This window comes from Paramormyrops kingsleyae, chromosome 11, assembly GCF_048594095.1.
Source record: "Paramormyrops kingsleyae isolate MSU_618 chromosome 11, PKINGS_0.4, whole genome shotgun sequence".
NCBI classification, from domain to species: Eukaryota; Metazoa; Chordata; class Actinopteri; order Osteoglossiformes; family Mormyridae; genus Paramormyrops; species Paramormyrops kingsleyae.
Window position 1 is genome coordinate 24109032 of NC_132807.1, and position 25403 is coordinate 24134434.

A 25403-nucleotide genomic window follows, 5' to 3' on the forward strand; every position below is an offset into this window, starting at 1 on the left:
CCCTGCAAGCAGTTTCTGCATAGGGAATTCTACACTGCAGCCGTTTGTAGGCAGATTATAAACCATAAAGAAGTGAAAAGAAAAAGCAGAGAGAAGAAAGCTGATATCACATTACCTTAATGAGAAACTCAATGGGGGACATTTCCAATTCAATGAGACAGCAACCCCCAGCTTTGCCTCCTGTTACTGATGTTTTCTTACTGTTTATTCATGCATTCGAGGGCCTTTCCTGAAGGCAGAGGCTTTATGTTTAATTGATTAGAAAAGGCACGATTACCATCTTCTATTTTTATCTTGCAGGTTTTGACGCAACTCTGCAGACGCTCTCCGCGCTGGCGGAAAAGGAGGATCGTATGCCAGGTGGAGCTTTCCGCCAGACAGGAGGGGAAGGCACCGTGCCGGCCCACTCTCTGCCGAGATGCATAATGCATGCACAGGCTCCTCGCTTTGAAGGGAACACACCCCGTCCACTGAGAATGAGGGCTTCACCCAGTTCCTCAAGCCACTCGCTATATCATTGCATCACACAAAAAAGAGGCCATCCTTTCTTCCCTTTCATTTATTTTGATCTGGTACGACAGGAAAATGCGACAACAATGTGCACAAACTGTAATGCATTCTTTTGTATCTTATTTATATTTAGAAATATGATTGATAAATGCATTCATGTTTTTGGAGCTCTGCACACAATGCTATGCAGACACCTAACTGTTAAGACGCATAGACAAACAGTAAAGCCATCAGATCACCCGTCAAATGCAAAATCATATATCGTCATATCATATGTCATATGTGGGTGTTTGATCATCTCACTGGGCACCAGCAGAGCCCCAGATGCTTCTCATTCCTACATTAAGTCTCAAAATGCTTGCATGGAACAGGAAGAAATCTATAGCAAATAATACAATAACATCTAAATAATGTGATGATAATGATGGTTACTATGATTGTTGTTGTTGTTGTTAACAATGACAATGACAGCAACAACAACAACAACAACAACAATAATAATGCTCACTCTGGTCTCTATGGACCCACCTGCCAGCTTCCTGGTAAAATATCGACATCTGTATTTTTCTATGTATCTCCCCTGTCGCATATACACAGTAAGTCAGCAAGTACATAAGTAAGTAAACTTTATAATGCCTTTTAAAAACAACCATCATTGACCAAAGTGCTGTATTACTCTGTACAGCACTTTGGTCAATGACGGTTGTTTTTAAAAGGCATTTTAAAGTTTACTTACTTATGTACTTGAGTCAATAATGCAATAATAAAATATACACACATATAAATGGACAATACACTCGCAAATACTTTTAAAGCCTGCTCAACAGTTGAAGAGTAAGAATAAGCATTCAGTTCAGTTTTTGAATCAGAAATCGAATAGGAAGCCCTCATATGTGCCAGCAGGCTGTTCTAAACCATCGGTGCTGCTCCTGCAAAAGCACAGCGAGCCTGTTACCTTCTCATTTTACATACAGACTGCCTGATTTCCTAACTGACCCAATATTTACTCATACTCATTGACTTTATTGACATATAGTGATATCCTCCTGAGACCCGACCTATTCATTTATGTCCATTGTAGTGGACATTGTATTTTTGCATTTATTTTTTCACTGATGTTGAGAAACATATTTATTCTTGTTGTGCACTAAAGAGGACATGCTGTGAAATTAAAATAAGAATAAATTTGAAAAAATCTAAATTGTAAGATGTCTTATTTCCTCCAAAGACAAATAACCTACAATTGAAGGACACTTTTTTCCTTGGGTCTCAGGAGGATATATTACATTACAGTTACACAGCTTACAAAACAGTATAATGAAACAGGGAGGGTACAGTGGCTCAGTGCTTATCTCTGGGGTTGTACTGTAGGTTAGAATTCCTGTCCTCGGATGCGTGTGGCGTTTGCATGGTCTCCTCATGTTTGTGAGGTACCTTCCCATCAATCCAGACTCCTCCAGCAGTCCAAAAGCTGCTGATTGGCTGAAATTGGGTCTCTGAATTGCCCGAGGTGTGTAACTGTGTGTGAGTGTCGACCCAGCGATGGACTGGCATCCCATCCAGGGAGACCCTGGCCTAGTGTCACCGTTTTCTTGGGAGAGGATCCAGGCTTCACATGACCCTGTACTGATTTAAGCGATTGTGGAAAATGGAAGGATTTAGAAAACGTTCGGATTTCAGCAAAAAACTATCTTCTGCAATACTGTAATTTCACAAAAAAATGATGCATATCCACATAAAATTTTTGTTTGTCCTATAATTTTTTCTAGCACTATATAAGACCTGGCTGAGATTTCATGGCAGTTTGGCCTCTTTGAGCAGACGCTCCCACACTGCATAAATTGCTCATCTCAGACAACACTGGTCACACTGCCAGAGTTATTCACTGGGAGACATTATTGTGTCAAACGTCATTCGTTCCCATTGTAAGCTCCGACGTGATTGGTGTGGCTTACTGATAAATCCCACCTGCCAATTCAAACCCAAGAGAGTTATAACTCCTCTCAATAGGCCTGTCTGGGCCACCCACTCCTATACCAAGGGCTAATTCGGAGTTCACTACGCCAGCGTGGCATCTCACCATTACATTCTTCCTGGAACATCCCCAATTCTTCACCCTTATAATAATCCTGGAGGCATGCAGAATGTTATTTGACTCACTAAATAGTAGAAACAGATACCCAGTCTATTCTATCACTCACAATCCATTATTGGATGACTCACAAGCATTAATCATCACCTCCAGTTTTTGATTTCAGGTAGATAATGAGGAAAAATGGTACCAGAGCTATTAAGTTTTCTGTTTCATACTGGTCTAATTATCATCCATTTATCTACCAGATCAAAGCACTTCACACATACATAATCATAATGACAATTTCATTTTTATATTTTTATATTCATAATGTAAATATACAGTAATACAGTAATTTTTGTCTATTTTGACCATTTTTTTTCTTAAATCCACCCTGACAGCCCTAATTACCTTCCTGCACTAGTAGGCCACTGTCATCACAATCGGCTGGTTACATCCACACACCCTGCAATCCAGTGCTGTTCAGCTTCACGATCCATCAGTATCACGACTCAACACACAAGTTTAACTGGCTAATAAAAAATACTTCATAAACGGAGAAGATCAACATGTTTACAGCACAAGTGATTTCTCTTTCATTCAAACAAAATCCAATAATTGTTTTTATTTATATTACCCATCTAAAACGGCTGATACTTGCTTTATATGTTGGACTATCTATGTATCATTTATTCTCAGGTATCTGTCAGTACACAGGAGATGTTCTCAGGATCTAATCAGATATCCTGCACTTCTGCTGTCAAACATAAATATATTTATCTGACAGTATTTCGGATTTGCTTTCTGAATTTTTCGCCAGGATTTCAGTCGCGTTCCCAAAGATCTATCACGTGCTCCTCCTGTAGACGGGGTCTCCTGTGCATATATTACTATATAATTTCAGGCTTTTCCTTATGTTAAAGGCAGTTTTTAATTGCCATTATCATACACACTGACATGCTTATTAGTGGAAAGATAAACCCAAAGTGGTGAGACGAAGAAGGGAGAGTGAGAGAGTGAATGTTGGAGAGAGGGAGTGACGAGAGTGTTAGTGAGAGAGGTGGCACCGCATTATGAGTTGCGACGTGAGAGTTTTCAGTCTCCCCCTCAGCAACACCCACGCCTGTAGCCGCAGCATGGACTCACTGGGCTCCTGTGTTTACGGCGCAGACCGGCAGGGAACCTGAAAGGGCATTCGTCGGCCATGGTGGGGATTGTCTCTGATCCGCTTACACTCCTGGATCCTCCCCAGGATGATGCCAGGGAAAACACAGTGGTGGGGGGGGAGGGTGGATGTTAAACCACAGGAAGCTAACTGTGAGATACAGGAAGCTGACTGTGAGATACAGGAAGCTGACTGTGAGATACAGGTAGCCACTGCAGGGAGTGTCTCCCTAGGTGATGAGAGGCAGACAGACCATGTGGGCCAATCAGAGGTTGCTCTGTCTCCCACATTTAGGTGATACAATGCCTGTTAGTGTTGTACCTACGTCACCATTGCCCCCATCTTTAGGGGTCCCTCCTCCACCAATGAATGCGTCCAGAAGCACATCAAAGGCATTTAAATACTGGTACAGACCTCGATTTATCCAAACCATTATTATCACTAGTGCTAACCTTGGATTTCACACTGACTTTGAGCTAGTTGTATGATAATATAAAGGTCCCGTATAGCCGATACAGGACAGAGAGTTTTTAGAGAGGGTTTATCAGTTATGTGTCAAAACAGTGCAGCCCGAAAAGGCCCAATTTCCCTGCACTGGATGTCACAGTAACACAAATATAGAGCTGCAAAATCAAACGAGAGAGAGGCTGGTTATTCGAACAGATGGACAAAAACAGTGGGTGTTGCCTGCAAGGCCGGAATGCCTGCTTACTTGTCTCTGCTGTGTCACACCAAGTTAATGGCAGGAAAACTGACAGTGCTTGGTCTAAATCCTGCCGAATGCCAGGATTTGAGATTTGTCCAGAACAAGTGAGCTAATGATACGATGTAAACATAAACAGATCAAAAGCTAACCCCGAGGCATCTCATATGGCACAGTAATAACGACCAATAAGAATAAGCACTGCCTTGTTTTCGTTATTACTGAAGGAATGCATTTCAGGTGTAAAATCTCGAAATCAATAGATAGCCATTATTGCATTATTGCGAACCGTCGGTTGTGTTCTGAGTTATCTAGGAACCCATCATTGCAAAGAAAGGGAATTAGGCAGGCTGCATTCAGCACAGGGCAACACAGGGCAGCACAGGGCAGCACAGGTAAAGGACTTTTCAGAATCACTAATGCACCTGTCTAGGGGAATGGGAAAACGTGTGAAATCTACACAGAAGCAAACGCACAACCATAAAGGTGTTACAGCACAGTGCTGTGGCCCTGTACCAACATGCCCCATAGACTATATACATGAACATACATGCCAACTGTCCTTCCATTGTGAATAATATCCACAGGACATAGACCGCCATAAGCCACTGAACCTGAATGAGAAAAAAAAACACAAAAAAACACCATTTGACCACTTAACTGCAGGAAGAAACATGGACAGATCCAATGAAGAGAATTACTTAGTACTTATATATATATATTTAAGTCTGAATCATAATGGAAACCCATAATGTAAACATTGTACTCCCCAGATCCCAGTTGTTTTCATATTATTTCAAACAGTGACTGTAATTTTAGCCCTTAATTAAAGTACAAAAAAAGATGTGACCTATATTTTCAATGTCACAAATGTCGAATAGTCTGGATAGTCCCACAGCAACAGAAGTGTGTATATGTGTGTGTGTGTGTGCATGAGGGAGAGACAGAGAAAGCGAGAGAGAGAGAAAGGAGAAGGAGAGAGAAAAAAACTGAACAGGAGAGACTCTACGTTAAAAAAAAAATTAGGTCACACAATAAGTGTGGCATGATTTCATCACTGGTATCAGAGCTGCACACAGTATCAAGGACTGGGATCACATCCCACCAAGAGGAAGCAGCTGGAGAAACAGCAGAAGGTGACTCATGTGTAAAAACACCTAAAACATCTGACACAGACATTTTTATACGAATAATGCAAGGTGTCCCGCATGCACCTTAAGAGTGATTCTCTACTCTGCAGCTCTCCCCATTTACAATGTGCCACGCGACTCCTTGTTTCCATGTTCTGCAAAACTGGGACAGACACTCTGGACAGAAGTTGCACATTTTACCGCAGCTGATGGCTTGAATTTTCATAAGATCGCAGCTCAATACCGTTTTTTCCTATTTGCCCAAGTGACAGGAAATAATGGAGGTTCACATGTGTCCTAATTGACCTTGGATATCAATCCTGCCTTATTTAGTATAGCGGGTCCCGCAGAGCAGATAACGGACGAGACCGCCCAGTGATCCTCACGATTACGATGCCACTCGGAGTTCCCCTGCGCCACACACTCCTGCACCGGCACTGCTGATGCCCGACTGTGTGGCTCTCTGGTGCTGCAGTGCTGATAATGTCATAATGCAGCATTCCACTAGTCCCTGCTCTCTTCTTCACGAGTTTATGCAATGGACTATGACGCTTGCTGGCACCGTGCGAAGAGGGAAAAACTGTCTCTATGACAACTGTGTTTCCGAGCATTAGACTTTATACTCCATACGTATGGACGAACAACAAGGCAGTACGAGGAAAAACACCTAAATACAGTAACTGCTCAAACGAGTGGTATTTAAACATGCATACATTACACTTTTGGATGCGGCCATATTCAATAAAAGAAAAAGAATATATTCTTTCTGCTGAAAATTCCTCAGCAAAGCATGAGAAAAACATGTTCATTAACCTTACTTTAGCTTCTAAATGAATACCGTAAAGAACTTCCTTAAAAAGTCTGTTCCCTGGAAGGAAGGTGTTCTGCGTCTTACTGACTGAAGGAGGATATTGAAGGACATAAATTTGGTTTCAAAACTGGTATAAGAACCAATCAGCCCTGAACCCCCTAGCCTCCTAAACACGCACACAGCAATCCCATAATATTAGTAGGTACGTGTCTCTATTGTACATAACCAAATATTCACCCTTGCTTTCTTCATCCAAAGACCAAAGCCAAAACTGACACTAGCCACTGATTTTTATACCAGTCAATGAAGCAAAATGATATCCTAGTATTCTGTGCAGCACTCTGGATATCGTCCTAGTGAGTAAGCTATCCTGATTCATGAAAGGATGCTTTGCATTTAAGGACAGATCGAAGTAAATATCAAGAGGCATGTGAATCAGTAGGAACAGGAATGTGAATGAAAAGCAACAGACGAAACGTGTTGTTTATCTGGGTTATGTTGGTCAGTGTGCTTTACATGGTGACGGGGACTCGAGCCTTGTCAGAAACTCCAGGGTGGGATGCTTTTCGCTTCAACGTAGCACTTAATTGCTTTTGTGGAGCTATTATTAGGATCTACATTCACCTTGTACTCTAGTGTAAATCAGTCTCTAACCAAAAGATAACTTAAATATCTGGTAATACTACAGCTATTCATGGAAGGGGGTTTCCCGCCTCTTCGTAAACAAATAGATACTAAACAAGGAGCGGAAAACTAAAAGGGATGCCTTTGATGCTGACAGACTGCTCTGTCCCAAGTTCGCTGCTGGTGCCCAGTTAATGTAGCCTCTGTCATATAAGGCGATTGGTTTGCCTAACGTGAAAGGATAAGAATGGCCTTTAGAATATGTTTCCACATCGATTTTAAAATGCTTTTTATTGCTTTGTCAGGTACATATACAAAATAGTCTTTTTTTGTTTTGGCTAGTTGAAATTCATTTAGTGCTACTAAAATCTGAACAATGCCTGATCAAAGGGCTACCAAGGATGTAGATATTTTATTAGCAATAATAGTATCACTTATTGGTGATTTACTTCTATTGATAAGTTAGGGTAGAGCATCTGCATATGCAATTTTTAATCACTGGTGTAATATTTCACAATATTTGTATTATCAAACAGGATAATAGCAAAGTCAGTAGGTGTTTTTTTCAACCAGGAATACAAGCCTTCATTCCGACCAGCTGCAGTAACAATGTATCTGTGAGAAAATTGTATTAAAATCTGACAATAAAAATTAAATAAAATGATAACGTGGCTTCATAAGAGACAGAAAATCTGCCTGCCAGAACTTCCCCAAGGTGCAACTTGCTCAGGGCACAATTTAGCCATGCAGTTATAGTTAGTGGTAAAAACAGACTCTCTTTACAGGTCCAAAGCCACAATGCACAATCCTGCTAAAACCCTAATATTGCATCATTGAAAAAGATTACACCCCCCCCCCCCTTTCAGTAACGGCCATTGCCTGCAGATTATATGTTAAATTCAATGTGTCCAGCCCTCATTACCACCCTACAAGGGATTTCTGCAGATCCTTTCCTAAGTTGATGTGTGCAAGATTAAACGGTCCCTGAACACTCTATCCTTATTTGGGTTTAGTGAATCTTCCACCCAAGAAAGTGGCCCAATGAGAATTTACAAAACCCCTGTGGAAAAGTGAAGCATTTATTTTTTTTACAATATTCATTTGCTTAGTAAATGCATTTAACTAAAGGAATTTACATATACTATATAGCATGCAGTTCCACACTACTGCCTGTTATCTAGGGGCATTATAGGAGGGTTTCACCCTGTTTATTCATTTTGCTTTTCATTAAAAAGAGATAGGATATAATCACTCATCCTCAGTGTAACGAACCACAAGGTTCATATTCTCATCACATTCAGATACAAAGCAGCTGTGTGATTAAAATGACAACGAAGCAGCCCTATAGCGATGCCACACTTGCCCTTGAGCTTTTCGCAGTGCAGGTAAGATTAAGTGGCTGGAAGATCTCAGCGTGTCTAAGTCCTGAACCTTGTAATTTGGCCAAACTGCGACATTCACATGGAAAAACAGTTGAAAGACGCGTGGGCGGACGAACGTAACTGGTCCAGTTTCCAAGACTGTATCTGAAAACCTCCAAAGAAAATAAATACACATTATTAGCAATGTGCTATGCATTACTGAATGCAACTATTAGTGTCATGGAGATTACATGCAACTGAATATGGTGTTCTCCCATGCCAAGCACAGAAGATGCACAGCACAGCTAATGAACAATATAAGCAGGCACTGGCAAGCCAGTTCCTGAATAGCTCCTTGCAGTGTCATTATACTTGACTTCTGACACTCGTGTTTCCTAATCGACCTATTGTGTGATGTAAGCAAACGGGTGGCTGGACTGTAGCTGTGACAATTGCACTTCCAAGGGCCTCCACTCCACTAGTCACCCTTTAGGCTGTGGAGAGTCAAGCTTTCTGCCCTCAGCATGCGTGTTAAGCCAACAAGCCCCCCACTCCAGGGCAGAGCATCAAACGGTTTTCATTCCCATTTCCACATATTTGCCTCTGCATCTCCTTTCAATCTCATGTTTCTGAGTATAGAGGAATTTTGCAAGAAAGATGGTAGGTATGAAAAGGGCCAACAGTGGGTTAACCATCCATCCATCCATCTCTCCATCCATTTTCTAATCACTTATCTTAGTCGGGTCAATGGGGAGGGGGGGCTGGAGCTCAGAAGGGATGCCAGCCCATGGCAGGGCATATACACCAACACATGCAATCATACTCTGCGGTCATTTTACACACACACACACACACACACACACACACACACACACACACACACACACACACACACCAGTTAGTCTTCCTGCATGACTTCAGGAAATCAAAGTAACCATAAGAGAGAAACTTCTATAAAAATGACACAAATCATATTTAATCAGCTAATTCATCATCTATTAATTGCACTATTACAGTATAAAGTACAATGCAATTGAAATGAGCATGGAAAAACTATAATTAAACTGCATCATGAATTAATTATAAAATATGGTACTCTCTTGAAGATAAATATTTAATTCAGTGTAAGATATGTTCATAATTCTTATCATTTTCATTGTGCCACATATATCTATTCAAGAGACTTTTTTCCTTTGGACCACTTTTACTGCCCTTTGATAAGCAAATATAAAGTTGATTGTGTTTCTTCTGTTTTTGCTTTTGCATATTTTCCTGTAGCTAAGCGTAGACAATAAAAATCAAGCTGTTTGTGACACTATCCAAGGTCACGTCAGAAAAGGATTAAAACACAACTTTTTTATGAATGATGCAACATTTTACTCTGAGTAAAGTAAAATACAAACAAAACGCTTAAGTCATCCGGGGTTGAGCAATGCACTGCTAAGTCCTCATCTATAATACTGCGTACAGATCTGGGCAACACCTGTCAAAAAATACTTCTACTTCATAGTTGATCCAGCAAAGAAGAATGGGAACGATTCCTTGTGCTAAAGAGCTGCCAAGCGCAATGTTGGAAGTTCTAAATTTATTGAGCAATGACATTTGATTAATTGATAAGCTCAATGCCGGGGACCACATTAATGTCAGTACTTGTAAGAGAATACAAAATTACATCCAGGATAGAAATATAGTGGAAGACAAATTCGAATAACAACACAAAAGGCAGGTTTCCACACAAAAAAATCTATAATGTGGGGTTGAAATAAGGTTCTTGTGAGCAATTGAATATGGCTGCTTGAAATGTTTTATGGTGCGGTTATCCCTGAGGCATATGGCTGCAGGTTTTGCTATATGACTTATATTGCTACTTTATTAGCTGACATTTAGGCCTAGACTGTACTAAAAATGAGCATTCAAATTGTTGCAATTGCTTGTAGTTTTCATGATTAACACACTGTACGATACTATGTAATGAGCAGTCCTTGATTTTTCTGTTTTCAGCTCAGTGGCATTACTCTTGCTTTGGGGTTGGTGCCTTTGAGTGGATCTTTTGCCTGTACTTTTATCCTCCTGAGGTAGAAAACTGCTACCCTTGCAGAAGACTACTCTCCCTGTGTGCTGGAGCCCCAAACATAAGCCCACCTGCTTCCATTTCTCTAGAAGTTTCACTCTAGGGAACAACAAGTGAGCACTCGAGGCATCCAGATGGCAAAGAAAAAGGTTATACGACGGCTTTATGGCTAAATAGTGATACATCAATAACCCAAATGCTTGGAAGTCATTCATCATTAGAAACTATATCCCCTACAGTATTCTGAATGCACCGCATAATAAAAACAATTAACATGAATACCCATTCCCATTAATCAGACCTGTGAATGATACAGTCATCATGCAAATGTCGAGATCATTCATTTCCGAAGCTTAAAATATCAAATTTCCGTGATGAGAGTTGGATATATTCTAAACAGTGGTGACAGGGACACAAATTACTAAGTATTTCTGCATTAGTGTAGTGCTAATGTTCTTTGATGAGCAGGACTTGTTCTAGAATCAATAACAGCCTATGGGCAAAGAGCTATGTGCTGAAAGCAGCTTGATGTTTCCCTGAATATCTCTTACTGCAATTGCTCCTCTCAGCACTAAAGTAGTGGAGCTTTTCTATTGTGACAGCAGGAAGAAAAAAGTGCTGGATGCTTTAACTCATTTCCTAAGTGAGAGAACATCATTTTTTTTCAAAAGAAATATTGTATTAACAATAACAGCTCAATAGATTAATCATGCAAGAGCATTTTTAATAAACTGTGTATCTAAGCATGTATGAATATGTTGACTGTCTACCAGTTTACACTTTACATAATATGCATCCATCCATTTTCTGAAGCTGCTTATCCTATCCAGGGTCACAGCGGCTCCAGAGCCAATGGGCACAAGGCAGGGAACAACCCAGGATGGGGCACCAACCCATCACAGAGCACCAACCCATCACAGGGCACCAACCCATCACAGGGCACACTCACACACCATTCACTCACACCTACAGGCAATTTGGTAACTCCAATAAACCTCAGCATGTTTTTGGAGTGTGGGAGAAAATCAGAGGAAACCCCATAAAGACACAGGGAGAACAAGCAGACGGCACACAAACAGAACCCAACCCAAGACTCGAACCACGGTCCCAGAGGCGTAAGGCAGCACTGCACCACAATGTCACCCACTTGATATAACAATTTTGGTCAATTTTCATGAATCATGTATTAAACCTTAAAAAATGTTCGGCATCCCCTCCTAAGGTTCTACAAAAAATATCATTATACTTGCTTCGTGTATACCTACAGAATAAGGCATTTGTAAACATCAATAACATTAACATAGCTCACAGGTAATTTGATAACATGAATAACCTTTTCTCTTATAAGCAAAGCCAAAAGATTTAACACCAGCTTGTTTACAACACTTTTACAGATGCATAATGAGGAAAGGAGACTGTCTGAATCCAGGTTACTGTGTGCTGTTGTTTTCTCTGTTCCATGGGTATAAATTAAAACTTAACATATATTTAAATCGATACCACATGGCCAGTTGTTACTGGTTACCAATTAAAATAGCTACAAGAGAACATGTTTCAGGGCAAGCAGTTATACAAATACATAATTTCATACCAGCATCAATTTTACATATTTAAAAATGATTTTAAAAGTGGCAGATACTCTAAATTTCATTGGAATGTGCGTCTAATATTTATTTAGTACTTTCCAAGAGCGACCCTCAGTGAAAAAGTATCTGACTTGTCGCCGCACGCGAAGCTTCACGCGCACCTTCCCCAGCGCATCCCGCTACGCCAGTATCAGCGGGGAGCGAGCCTTGGTACTCACCCTTTGGGTTTTTGAAGGACTGGAAAGACCGCGAATGGTGCACCATTGTGGCTTCTGGCAGAGCTACCAACTAAGAAATAATCAATTTTCTACGTCTAAGCGTTCGAAGACGTGAAAATTCTATGATAGGACTGCGTGGGTGTCTTTGCTCCCCGACATACTCGGCGCGCTGTAGCGATGCGCGGCACCGCTCCGGCTCACTAAGCTCCTTCATCCATGACTGTTGTCATGGCAACGTACCGTAAGGGAGGTCTTGTGTCGGTACTCTATGGTACCTCTTCGTGAAAGCTTTCCTAAAATATTATGCCTTCGTGCAGTCAAATGTCATTATAAAAAGGTAAACATTTCGGTTAAGTGAGAATGACAAAGTCTCAGAAAAACAAAGTGTGCGATGAGCATCTCCATTCCCTGGAACAACGTGCCATGCAGTTTGACTTTGAGTTTGCTAGAATCTCTGCGAGTTTAATGCCTACTATTTCTGGCTTCTTTATTGATTATTTATTTCAGATCATTATGCACGCTGTTAAAAGCGGACCTGCTTGCTTTTTTTTGTTCTACTGATTGTTTAGGAATATCCGCTACTTTCTTGTCACTTTTTAGTGATGCAGCTGATCGTTTTTTTAATTATTATTTTCGAACGAATTTTATGAATACACTGTTTTTTTTTTTTTTAGCACAGGGTGATATGTTACACAGCATCAAAGACAGTATGTCATTTGCTGGAAAAAAAAAAAGCCAAAATTAGTTCAGAGGTGATGGTTTACCTTTGCCAACTGCTTGGCATATACTCAGATTTAGATGATAAATGTTCCTTAAACTGCCAAGCACATTTGGAGGCTGCAAGCTATAGTACAGCTGCTACACATGATTTGCACATCAGTCCTGGTCCTGTTCAGCATGCTGTCATCCACAGTCCACCAGGATGACTTTCAGAAGCTAATGAGACAACACCAGCTGAGGCAGGGTTCTACAACCAGTCACTGTGACCACCTGTGGACCAGTAGAGTCCCTTTGCTGCTAAAGAAGCACTACGCCAGCTGCACGTCTTGGACCACTGCTAATGGAAATCAACTGATTTACCCTAAGAACAGGAAAGATTGCCCATTTATCTCCTAACATCTTAATTGTTTACAAAATTGAATTAGTAAAACCCTTGGCTGATAAAAGAAAATGTTGACCTCTATAACAAATACAAAAGCAAAGCTAGGATTGTCCACAAGACTCATCCGCCATATGTGCATTAGTTGGGGCTCTAAATCTAATTTAAAGCCTAAGCCTAACCCTAACCCTAATAACAAACCTAAACTCTAATCCTACATGCAACCCCAACCCAAATTCAAATTCTAATCCCACTTGCAACCCTGGCCCCACCCTTCATTCTAACCCTAAGTGTTAGGGCTTTAGGGAGCTGCAGGAGAAGTCATCTTCCCCTAACCCTATCCCTATAGCTCTGATGCTAATGGAAAACCCAACCCTACCACTAATCCTAAATGCAGCCCATTAATATTTAATAGGTATGTTATTGTTTTTAAAAACCCTGTTTAATACACTTTACTGAAGTTGAGTAAATCTGATAGCTGTAAAAAGATCAGAGTGAATTTGGGTGGCAAAATTAATTTAAATATATTGTTTAATTGTATTGTGTTTACTTCAGCTTCTGACAGGCATTCAAGTGTTAAGCTAGAAAAAAACACTCCTACATATATGAAATAACATTAATATTTTATTAAACAACATTACCCATCATGTTTCCGTCTTCCATTTACACCTAGGATTGGGGAAGAATAAATCCAATCCAGATTTCTTGAATTCCACAGATTTTCTTTTTCTAATTCATTTTCCATAATTTTTACGATAATTGGAGCTTTGGTTTCTAAATTGCACTCGCTTTTGGAAAAATGATCAATACTTATTTAGATTTCTTATTTTAAATGATCTGATAATTATCTTGAATACATATTATTGTTTTAGCAGTTTTGTGTATAAAATTACTCACAATATTTTCCCTCCTACATTCCAGATTATTTTACCAGATAATTTCACTATCTCACCATGAGTCCTCTGCAGTAGCTTAGCCTTTTTTTAGCTTGTTGTCTTGCGGCAGCAGACCTGTACCTTGCCTTTTCAAAATGCTAGTTTTAAATGCTAGTTTACTTTGGAACACTGTTGCTTCCCAGGCTGTTGTGTTCAGTGGCCTTTGTCTTATTGTCTGGTGTCTTTGCCCCTTGTCATTGTTTATGTTTGTTTTTTGTTGCCTTACTGTAAGCACAATTGATTTCCGAGAACAATGAAGTTGAAGGTTGTTGAGTTGTAGTTTGTGAAACTAATGAGATTTGGCCAAACACAGCAGCCTGAGATTAGCTCACTGGAAGATATTTTCCAGTTTTTCTACATTTTATCTTTCTTAGTTGTACATATGATATGTGTATTTGTTTCAGTTGTGCTCTGGTTAGTGACATCTGCATACACGTTTCTTTCAACTGTCAAGGATGCTTGCGTGTAAAGATCGATACACCTGATCTTCCAGCCTTTGATCAAGCTTTGGTCTGGATTTATACTTTTGAACCTGAACTTTCCACCCCTAGTTTTAACCTCTGACTGCTTCACTGTATCCCATAATCCCTGGGTGTCCGTAGGTGGGGCTAATATGTCCCCTTTGCTCTGCCTCATTCTCAGATAGTTGGGATTCCCATTGCTCAGTTTTGTTCAGTGTTATTTGTTTTTTCGTGTTATTCGTTTTCTGTGAAACTTGTTGTTCTTGTAGTGAATATTGTCCATTGCCGCTATTGACTGTTATCCTTTAATTTACGTGTAACTGACAACCTGCGGGAGGCATCTTAGTATCTCATTGTACAAAGAACATAAAACAATAAACTTGGCTTCCGTGTGAGATAACTCTGTTAATTTGACTTCCTCTGCTGGCCCCTGGAGGACTGCCCCCCCCCCCCCCTTGAGTCTGTTTCCTCCCAAACTTTATATCTATGAAGGGGCTTTTCCTTGCCACTGTCGCCTCTGGCTTGCTGATGTTAGTTTTGTCTAAAGTGCTCCAGATGCTGCCTTTAACTGAGTACTTTCCAGGTCCTGTTTAAACTTTCTGTATTCCATTTCTTACCATAGCTGTCGGTATTATAGCTTCTTCCCTATCTGGGTGTTTTTAAGTGTGTCCAAATCCTTCAGTGCCATCTGCTCTACGCTGCATGGATACCCCTTTGATAGAAATCTAATTACACAGCGAATATACTGTAGCTGCTCTTCTGAAAACGATACTATTTTAGCCATGGTGAGGCAAAAAAAAAAGAGAGATACTGACATCAAGTGGTGACTCATCGTAACTGCATCCTGATGGTGCCTACAACGCGCGACATGCACGTAGAAGGAAGTAAAGGTCAGCTGTGTCTCGGTGTCACCCCCACCAATCCGGCAGAACAGAGCTTTCTTACCAGAGAACAATTAAATCCTTCTTGGCAGTGAGTGTCACCCGGTGTCACCTGGTAAATACAGCATATACATTTTAAGGTTGAGTGAGAACTCAGTTTGAATTCACAGGAAACATTTTGATCGGATCACATTAAAAATATGGGCAGTTCTAGGGATTGGAAAGCAGAATACACAGGGCAGAGCAATAGTTTATGATTGACAAGTCTGTTTGTTTACACTCTCGCATTTCCAGTCATCTGTGCACTTTGGTAGAGGTCTGATTATTTCAGGCACTTACTTGTGTATCACCGAGGAGAAAGATAGCATTTATCATGATCACGGTCATACAATATACAAACACAAATACTGTCAGAAGCTATTTTTGTCCTTCCTTGGTTTCTCTGTAAATTTTTGCATATTTCCAAGACATAACCACTGAGTAGTGTTAGTCAACCCTAGTCATCTGTTATCCAGCTCTGATTTCCCAGTTCAGCTGAGCTCTTAATTATTTTTTTAATTAAAATATTAAAAGAATGGATGACGATACTTGAATTATATGACAAAATGTACTATTTAAGGGCTTCTATGTTAAGAATTTAATGAAATTAAATAGATTCCCTTCATTTGATCATTTGACTAAGTATAATAAAACATAAAATAATAAACCAGTTTCTTACTGATTAGCTAATAGGCTACAAATGAGTAGTTATTGATTAGTTGAGCAAGAATTAATAATGGACACAGTTTCGCTTTAAAAGAAAAAAAAAATCCAAATAAATTTAGGAAAATAAAACTGTTTTTCTGGCACGATGGCTCAGTGGGGAGAGCTGTTATTTCACACCTTCTGAGATGAGGGGGTGCAATTCCGCTTCTGCTTTCATACATGCCAGCATTAGGTTGTGAAAAATTGGGAGATTATTCTGGGGGGGGGGGGTGTAAATCGATTCTCACCATCATAAGAGCATAAACTGGGACTAGAGCTTGGAAATCGGGAGAAAGGCAGGGAGCTCGGGGGGGCTTTCAGGAGGCCTGTGTGCTTTGCGTGTGGGGGGGGGGGGGGTGTTCTGTTGGTTTCCTCCAGCTTGCAGATAACTCTCTGTATTGCCTGTAGGGTGCATATGTGCCCAGCAATGGACTGGTATTCTGTCTAGTGCTATGTCAGTGTTACCTGAAGGCCCCCCAGTCTGTTTTTCTACTGGGAGCTGGGAGGGAAGTGGGCTGGCGCCCCATCCTGGGTTGTTTGCTGCCTTTTGCCTGTAATCTCTGGGATTGGCTCCAGACCCCCCGTGACCCTGAACAGGACAAGCAGTTTCAGAAACTGGATGGATGGATGGATGGATGGATGGAGCTGGGAGGGAGCAAAAACATAGATTGTCCGGCAGGGAGCTGGGAGGGGGTAAAAATGTGGACTGTTGGGGGGTTTGGAATACCCCCCTCTGTAGAAGATGGACGTGTAATCCTTTCAACATAGTCCCAACAAAAATGTATATTGAAAATTTAAAAAGACCTGGGAAATGCTTAACTAAGTCACTATAATTGTCGCCATATATACTCTCCACTAGAGGTCACTCTTATCCAACAAAGGAGAGCAATCTCAAGGAAGGTGTTCAGCATTCATCAAAAATGAGTCAGACGAAAATTGTTTGTGGCCTGCATATCTAAAGCAATGATGCAATGATTTATGTTTTAAAATGTCCATTCAGTAAAATTATTAACAAATGTGAGCATAATGTATCAAGAGTAAAGGGCTATTTATCACATCATTCACCGAATAAATTCAAAAACCCTAATGAGTTTATTGTTTGTACAGTAAAACACCACTTCAGAACCTATTTTTTGCCCGATTCCGTCATATCTCATCACGATTAATTAACAACACAGAACTCTTCTGTTTACTGTGTGGAATCTTCATAATTTGCCATAATTTCTCAACAGGGAATACAAAAAAATAGCAAATAACTTTTTAGTTCTCTATTGTGAAAACGGATGTTGCTGCAAATAATCAGAACCCGCAACTTTTAATCATGTGACTATTTCAGACCATGATTGTGATTTTAGACCACTGAAAACCGAATAATTATGTGAAAGATTTAAAGAAGCTTCTAGAACAATTCTACTAATCTCTGATTGTGTGCTACAGTATTTGGGTATATGACACTTTGACATCAGTTCCCATGGTATGATTCTATATTCTGTCTGACATTCTGTTTTCTTTCATAACTGCTAGAATACAGCTGTAATTTCTAGTGATTTTTTTACTGATGTATCACGTGTGTGTGTGTGTGCGTGTGTCTGTGTGTATGTGTGCGAGCGGGTACACCTATACTTATGGGGACACAATGTTCCCATAACATGATAAATATCCGTTTTTTTTCCCTTGTCTACCTTGTCTACTCAATGCAATTCTTATAGTAGCCCCTCATAGGTACCATGTCAGTCAAATATTAATATTAACATGAGAAAGCCAGGGGGCGTGGCCATTTCAAGTAACTGTTGAAGTGCTCTCCAGTTCCCTTCAATGTAAATACATTGGTGATTTTTTTGACCATCCTAGTAATCAGGCTAAGGTATACAGGTACCTGAGAAAAAAAGGAACCACTAATCTCAAAGAAGACATTTTGTGGAAATGGTGAAACAGTAGCATAAGAATTTCATTGCATTGTCTGAACACACATGACAATGAAAACTTATCAAGTTAAAGGGCCTTTTGATGTTTTATGGAATAAAGACTTGGAATACAGGTACAGCTCAATGTGAAACCTTTTCCGTCATAATCAACCCTCCAGTACACTAGGGGGCAGTGTGCACCTTTAAATGGTGGTTTTCCTGCTCTTATTTCTTCTTAGAGAGAAGAAGCCATGTAATGCTGTTATAAAGTTGTTTCTCATTTTTGTCTTACTGGAAAATTGCCTATATAGTTAGATTCATTGCACACTCACACTGTTAAATCCCCTGTTGTATCAGCTCCAAGTTCAAAAAGGTCTGTAATTGCCTGTTGAATGAGAATGTCAGTAGGTTAGAATGGCTAAATGGTTGTGGAGTAAACAAATGGCTTGAAGAATTACTACTGAATATGTTTCAGAGCAGATTTCTGAGTAAAAACCCCGGTGGGCTTGCTTTCTAGTGAATAACCAGCAACTTTCAGTGATCTACAGAGAAGTAACAGTGTCTTGCACAGAATCTTGCCACAAACAGCTTTAATATCCATCTGCTTTAATATCTCACTTTAATCCATTAAGTATAATAGAATGATTAAGAAACTGACTGCTTTTGCACCATGCTACCAGGTGTTACGTTAATGGTGAACACAAGACTCATCACGTAGTGCTGTCTATTCTTTTCTGTTCATGGCCTGGTGGAATTGACGTGAAGTAAAGCTGTGGGTCTGATTGGTAGGCACTATATGAGTAAGGTGTCTCCTGGGTGTCTCGTGCTGGTTGGATGGAATGGGGGATGGTGTGGGGTTTGGCTGATGGTAGATCATTAATGACAGCACAATAAGAGGGGGGCACTGATGCTCAATGGCTGTGGAAATTACTTAATGTTTCCCATTCTTTTTGAAGGTCACTTGAGGTCATCCTCCAATTTATGAGGCCCTGCCCGATAAGTTGACGGTCATCTCTGACATTAGAAAGTTGCTTCTGCCCTCTGGCTGGTTTCTGGTCATTCGCAGTGTCTCCTGCTTCACCTTGTTCCTGTGTACTGCTGTCTTAGAAACCTTCAGCCTGGAAGCAGCCTGCCTCGCAGTGTAGCCTTCTGCCAGCAGAACCAGGATTTTAAAACACAGATTTTTTTTAAATTTAGCATGGTCTTTTAATTTTTTACAGAGCTATGGTATAATGAGAAAATCCCTTCACTGAATTTCATTATATAGTGCTGTCATTTAAAATGAAAGTATCTTAAAAACTTGAGAAGTGACTTTTGTGATTGTGATTGATTTTATTTTTTAAATTTCAATGCAGGTTCTTTAATGTTTATGCAATAAGGCACCAAAGGGATGTTAGTCTTGATAGTTATTAGTTAGGCACAATTATGCAACCTGTTGTTATTTCATATTAGCAATTGTGCTTGTAATGATGATTGATGAATGAAATTTAACAATGTTCCTTTTCACAGCAACCACAACTGCACATCATAGCTTTCTCAGTTAACAGTACAGGCTCACTTGGCTCTACTTAAGGAGAAACAATACGATAAACTTTTACAAATAATGAACAACAAAACCTTTGCAGACATCGCTGTTCCCTAAAATCACGAAAACAAAAATACAGAAAAAGGAATAGTTTTAGTGTAAACTTTCGATGTTGTCAGGTCATTTGAGCTGGTTGTAAGTATTGCTCCTCCTTAAGTTCTCCATTGTTGGCTTGAATGTGACTATAACAAAAACTGATTGGTTGATTATTGCAAGAACAGAAGAAAACAATGTTCCATGAAAGTTCTATACTATATATCTTGTATTGAGTGCAGAAAGAGCTACATTATGATGTTGGATGGCGCTTCATCATATGCATTGATTATTTAAATACTGAGTTTGGGTTTTTTATTGTTGTGCTCATGTGTCATTTTATTTACTGTTTTGTCAGGAAGCTGATGAAGCACCTAATGAATATTCAGCTGGTTTTCGGAAAACTGTCCGGGGACCATGAAAAGGAACTTTACATATTTCTGTTTTATTTCCTGTCACTCTTGTCAGTTATGGTTTTTCTATGTGATGTATTTACTCAATTAGTTGTGAGGTTTCCTCAATTGGGAAGCTTTCTAAATTTTTATACATTACAGTCTTTGGTGCCATCACCATAATCCAGTTGTAGACAAAGTTCCCTTTGCGAACAGCACTGACAAAGCTGCATTCATCAATCAAGCTGACAAAAGGCAAAGCAACTATTAAATGAAATAATTCCCTTTTGTTCCTTGTCAGTTCCACACAAGTGCAGGGTTCACATGCAAGAGTTACAGTTAATATACTGGCTGCGCTGAGCTCTCAGTCTTCTTGAGACAACTTTCCCCGATGCCCTTCAGTCAAAAGCAAGTCCACCAAGTTGGAAACATACAGTCACACGGTAGTTACCAGTTTCAGAAGGCTCAAAATACAATGAACCACTGTTTATGCCCACCCCAAGTGGAGTAAAGTGTACAATTTAGTTTTTGAACTATGTACCAGGTCATTTAATGTAATATTCTGTCACCAATACAATATCACTGAGTCATTCAACAATTGCCAGAACCATTGTGTCATTCCAATAATATTCATAAAATGGAATCCAAAGAGAATGGAAGTACAGCCTGCATGAAGAGCAGCTAAAGGACAACCAACCATCATAAGGATATTTACCATTCTGGAACTCAAATTCAATGACTTAATGTGGAATTAGCTCAACAAGGTGCAATTTGTCATTGCCTGAGGCAACAGCAGCATATGTGTTGGGGGGGGGGGGGAGGGTGAATCATAAATTGTCGGAACTCCATTAAAAGGAGGAAAGGCTGATCGGGCAGGATAATTAAATACTTTAGACAGAGTTATTCTTTCCCAAAAGTGCGTATCACGCGGTAATTTCAGCTACTGACTTGACACATTTACATTTTAAAGGAGGATGAGATGACATATCCCAGCAGAACAAAGCAGAGTATAATGTGGCCCTTATGGCATCGTGGGTAAATAACTGCAGATGGTCTTAGATGTCTACATATCACAATAAAAATACATTTTGACAGAATATAACCGTCACATTATTGTGGTGGTGCTGGCCATGAAAACATAAAAAGGACAATATTAATGATGCGTACAAAAGGTGTGACTTCATGTCAAAAGTATGGTGATTAACTTTTATAACAGCCATAATGATACTTAATTAAAGGATTAGGGCAGCATCTTTGTTATATAAAAAAAAAAGCACAACCAGTCAGTTGATAAAGTTCTGGTTGTTGTTAGTCTTTGGGATTTCAATGTGTAAGTCAATCTTCTACTAATTGCAAAACCATCCCCATTCCAATTTAGCTTAACAGTACGTTCCACGTATGGGCATGACTGGAGATTGGGACAAGGATTGACTATCAAATTGTTAGTATTTCAGTATATTTATCAGCCTTTTTGGTTCACATGAGTGTTTATTTTCATATAATAAGTATACTTTCACAATTCAACGGCTCTTTTTCTGATGCCCACTTAAGGAAAACTGAGATCCATTCAGTGTTGGGTTTTTATCACCTGTAGTCCAGTCATTCAGACAATTCAGGTCACTCATTTGATGGCCATTCCCTTACGTTATAATGAAATAATTGCTGAGACTAAACTATGGCAACATTTTATTTGGTTAGAGATAGGAGGAGGTAAAGCACAGTTTCGACATCCACTTATAGCTTAAAGTACAGCGACTTATATGTCCCACATGTTACAAAATAATTGTTCTGCACGATGAATGAATTTACCACAGAAGCACCCATCTGATACAGTTTTGTGTGTGTGTGTGTGTGTGTGTGAGAGAGAGAGAGAGAGAGAGAGAGAGAGAGAGAATGACAGTGCTGCTTATTTGTGTGCAGTGAGGGTTTGTATTTGAGATAAATCGATGGTACATTACTTTTCTACTTCATAATGATGGACAAAATGGGACTTCATGAACCACTTGCTATATTTTTGGATCCCACTAGATGGTGCTCTTGGTTTGCTTTGGAGCATGATCTGTGCCCTTTTTTGAACAGAAATCTAGTGGGGCGAGATATTTTCTAGATGTCACTGTGATGGTTCCACCAATCAGCTAATGTAAAAAGTTCTGCTCATCTGTAAATATAATTATTACTGCTCAATCAAAATATAGAGAAAAATCTCATTAGAACCAGTGAGGAAAATTCAGGAAGGGAGAACTAGCATGATGACCAAGTCAAGAGGAGTATATACTCTCCATCCATTTCTGTAACCCCTTTGTCCTATTCAGGGTCACAGGAGGTCCAGAGCCTAACTCACGATGGGGCGCCGGCCCATCACAGGGCACACTCACACACATAAGCACACCTACATCAGCATGTTTTTGGAGCATGGAGGGGCAAACCAGAGTACCCATTGGAGACCCCACGATGGCACAGGGAGAACATGCAAACTCCACACACATGGAACCATGGTGGAGACTCAAACCCAGGTCCCAGAGGTGTGAGGCGACAGTGCTAACCACTGCCCCACCATTCTACCCTCAGTATTTACTGTATACTTCATAATCATATATTATGTAATTTATTAACTGTAATTTGCCATTTGTGCCTCTTCTTTGGCATATTTTGCTTTGCACCTTTGCTTAAGAATCTTTTGGAGAGTTTATTGAAGGGTATGATGCATTTTGCAGAGCTGTCCTCCATAATGTTATTCTAAGCTCCCACAGGCCAGAGAGGCTATGGTCTAGCATGGTTAACACACCCTCTTCTAGCTTCTTTGCTCACATCTCCATTGCCATGGATACCATCTGTTCAGCTAACAGGGAGACATCCCAACCTTTGAGTGACAGGTCCATTAAAGTTTAATCAAGCTTTATAACAACTTCAACAAAGGATTGTTTTTAACTAAAGAGATTCAGGCATCATTGATCAAACTACATATTAATAAATGAGAGTCCACAGGTGCTTCTGTGACACAGGAAATTAACTAAAAGAGTTTCAGTCTGTGAGCAGAGAATTATTTTATTGGGATTTAGTTAATAAGTGAATAAGTAATGCAGAAATATGCATAGATAATCTCCTTGCACAGTATTACCTGACCTTATACACATAGAACATACATATGGCAATCTAACAAATGTTAAAAAGTACAAGAAAACAAGTACAATACTTACACAAAAGTATTGCCACTGGTTGGAAAGCCTTGCAACAAGTCAGCCAAACAGAGCAGCAGCCAATGATCAGACAAACAAATCGGCAGCCAATGATCAGCTAAACAGATCAGCAGCCAATGATCAGCCAAACAGATCAGCAGCCAATGATCAGCCAAACAGAACATTAGCCTACCACTGACAGACACCAGGGCCATCTTACAATTATTGCCACACACCCAATTCACCCCAGCCATGGTATGTCCTTGGCTTCTTTCTGTAATTAGTGTCTGTATTCTTTCAGTAGATCTTCTCTCTTTCTTTGGTAACATAGATAGAGTGGTATCAGTTTTGAATGACCAGCTGAATTTGCCCATAATATTTTCCTGAAAGTCATAGTAAATAGTGAATATTAAAGCAAGTTTTTTTCTTTTCTTACAGAAAAGGTTGCAATTTATGTAATATTAATAGCAAAGGGGGACGTTCCAGCTTAAGCAAAGGGTAAATCCATCATTTTTAATCGATGTGTGCATCTGTAATAGGGATGCATTGTGCTCCATTTAAAATGTCCTCTAAAACTGACATTATACATAAAATTCTCATATAAATTAACTGTATTTTTATCATTTGCTTTTAATTATTGATCTGGAAAGGTAGCAAGCTGGGCTAAGAAGCAACTGCCTTGTTCCCTTTGTTTCCTAGGATAGGCTCCAGGGTCACCATGACCACGTACTAGATGAACAGTATGGAAGATGGATGAGTGATAATAGTCAAGTTGCTCAAGCTCAGAGTTGGTAGCCTGTGTGGATTGTGAACCATGTGAATGTGATTGGATAGCTGCAGGGGAATGTCCTATGGATTCATCCTGTACCTTTACTGTGGTTTATCATTGCACAAAGCTTAAAATTGCTTCTGTTGTTAACTAGAGAAGTTCTCTCTGCTGCTAAGGTCAGATAGTAAGAGGACTTAAAGTTAAGCTCACTGTAACTCAGGGGAAGATCAACCTTATCACCTCAGTCATGATCTCCATTGCCAAATGTGAGAATGGAATCTGTCATATGGACCTAATTTGTAGCATTTTTTAAGTTACTAAATTTCACAACGATCAGCAAAAGAGATCAGCAACCAATGACCAGCAAAAAATAAAATCTTGTTAACCCATCAGTGGGTCACTGTTACTGTACCTAAACTTATATAAAGGTGTGGCTCATGTAAGGGTAGTTGGGTAATTATTTCACCCATCTGCCCATCCATTAATCCATCCATCCATCCATCCATTTTCCAAATGGTCATGCAATATAAGGTTGTGGTGGGAAATTGTTTCAATTTAAGAGAAATCAGATGTCGAAGCTGGATAGTGTTTTGAGGCAGGCTCTCTCTCTCTTTCTCTCTCTCCTGGTCTAGGTCAGCAAATGAAGAGCTAAATAATGATCTCTTTCCCCTTTCTTTTTAGGGGCAAACAGCAGCCAATAAGCATCAAGCAAACTGACCTTCTCACACCTTGTACATATTCCCATGTGAAAAGCATCCAACAAAGATCAATAATTCATTCGTCTTCCGACTGTTCATTTGGTACAGGGTTAGGGTGTGAGCAGAGCTGAGGAAGAACAATGCATGAAGCAGGGAACATCGTGGATGGGATGCCATGCCAGATAATCATAAAAGATTAAATAATACCAGGATTTTTTGTTGTTTTACCTGAGAAATATGAAACAATTCACTGTATTAATGTGCAGCTGGTCTTCAGACTCCATTGGACCTCAGTCCTCAAACTCACTGCAGCAATAAAGAGATCACCCACTCCAGGGAGTAACTCAAAAACTGCATTTATTTGAAGCTCAATGATAAAACCAGTACTACAAATAAGACCATAAGTCATCTTAAAAGTTATTTTTTCTTTCATGATTTGATCCTAAAAACAGCTAACTAATATGCTGCTCATG

At 39.8% G+C, this 25403-nt stretch overlaps 1 protein-coding gene across 1 annotated transcript in view; it reads right to left on the reverse strand.

The window, feature by feature from the left end:
• LOC111858221 (anoctamin-3-like) overlaps nt 1-12463 on the reverse strand; it is a 66463-nt gene extending 54000 nt beyond the window's left edge. Inside the window, exon 1 of the mRNA XM_023839789.2 lies at nt 12254-12463. Within this exon, the coding sequence (XP_023695557.2) occupies nt 12254-12299 (46 nt within the window). The 5' untranslated portion in view covers nt 12300-12463. The remainder of the gene's footprint in view (nt 1-12253) is intronic.
• Nucleotides 12464-25403: the final 12940 nt, after the last annotated feature.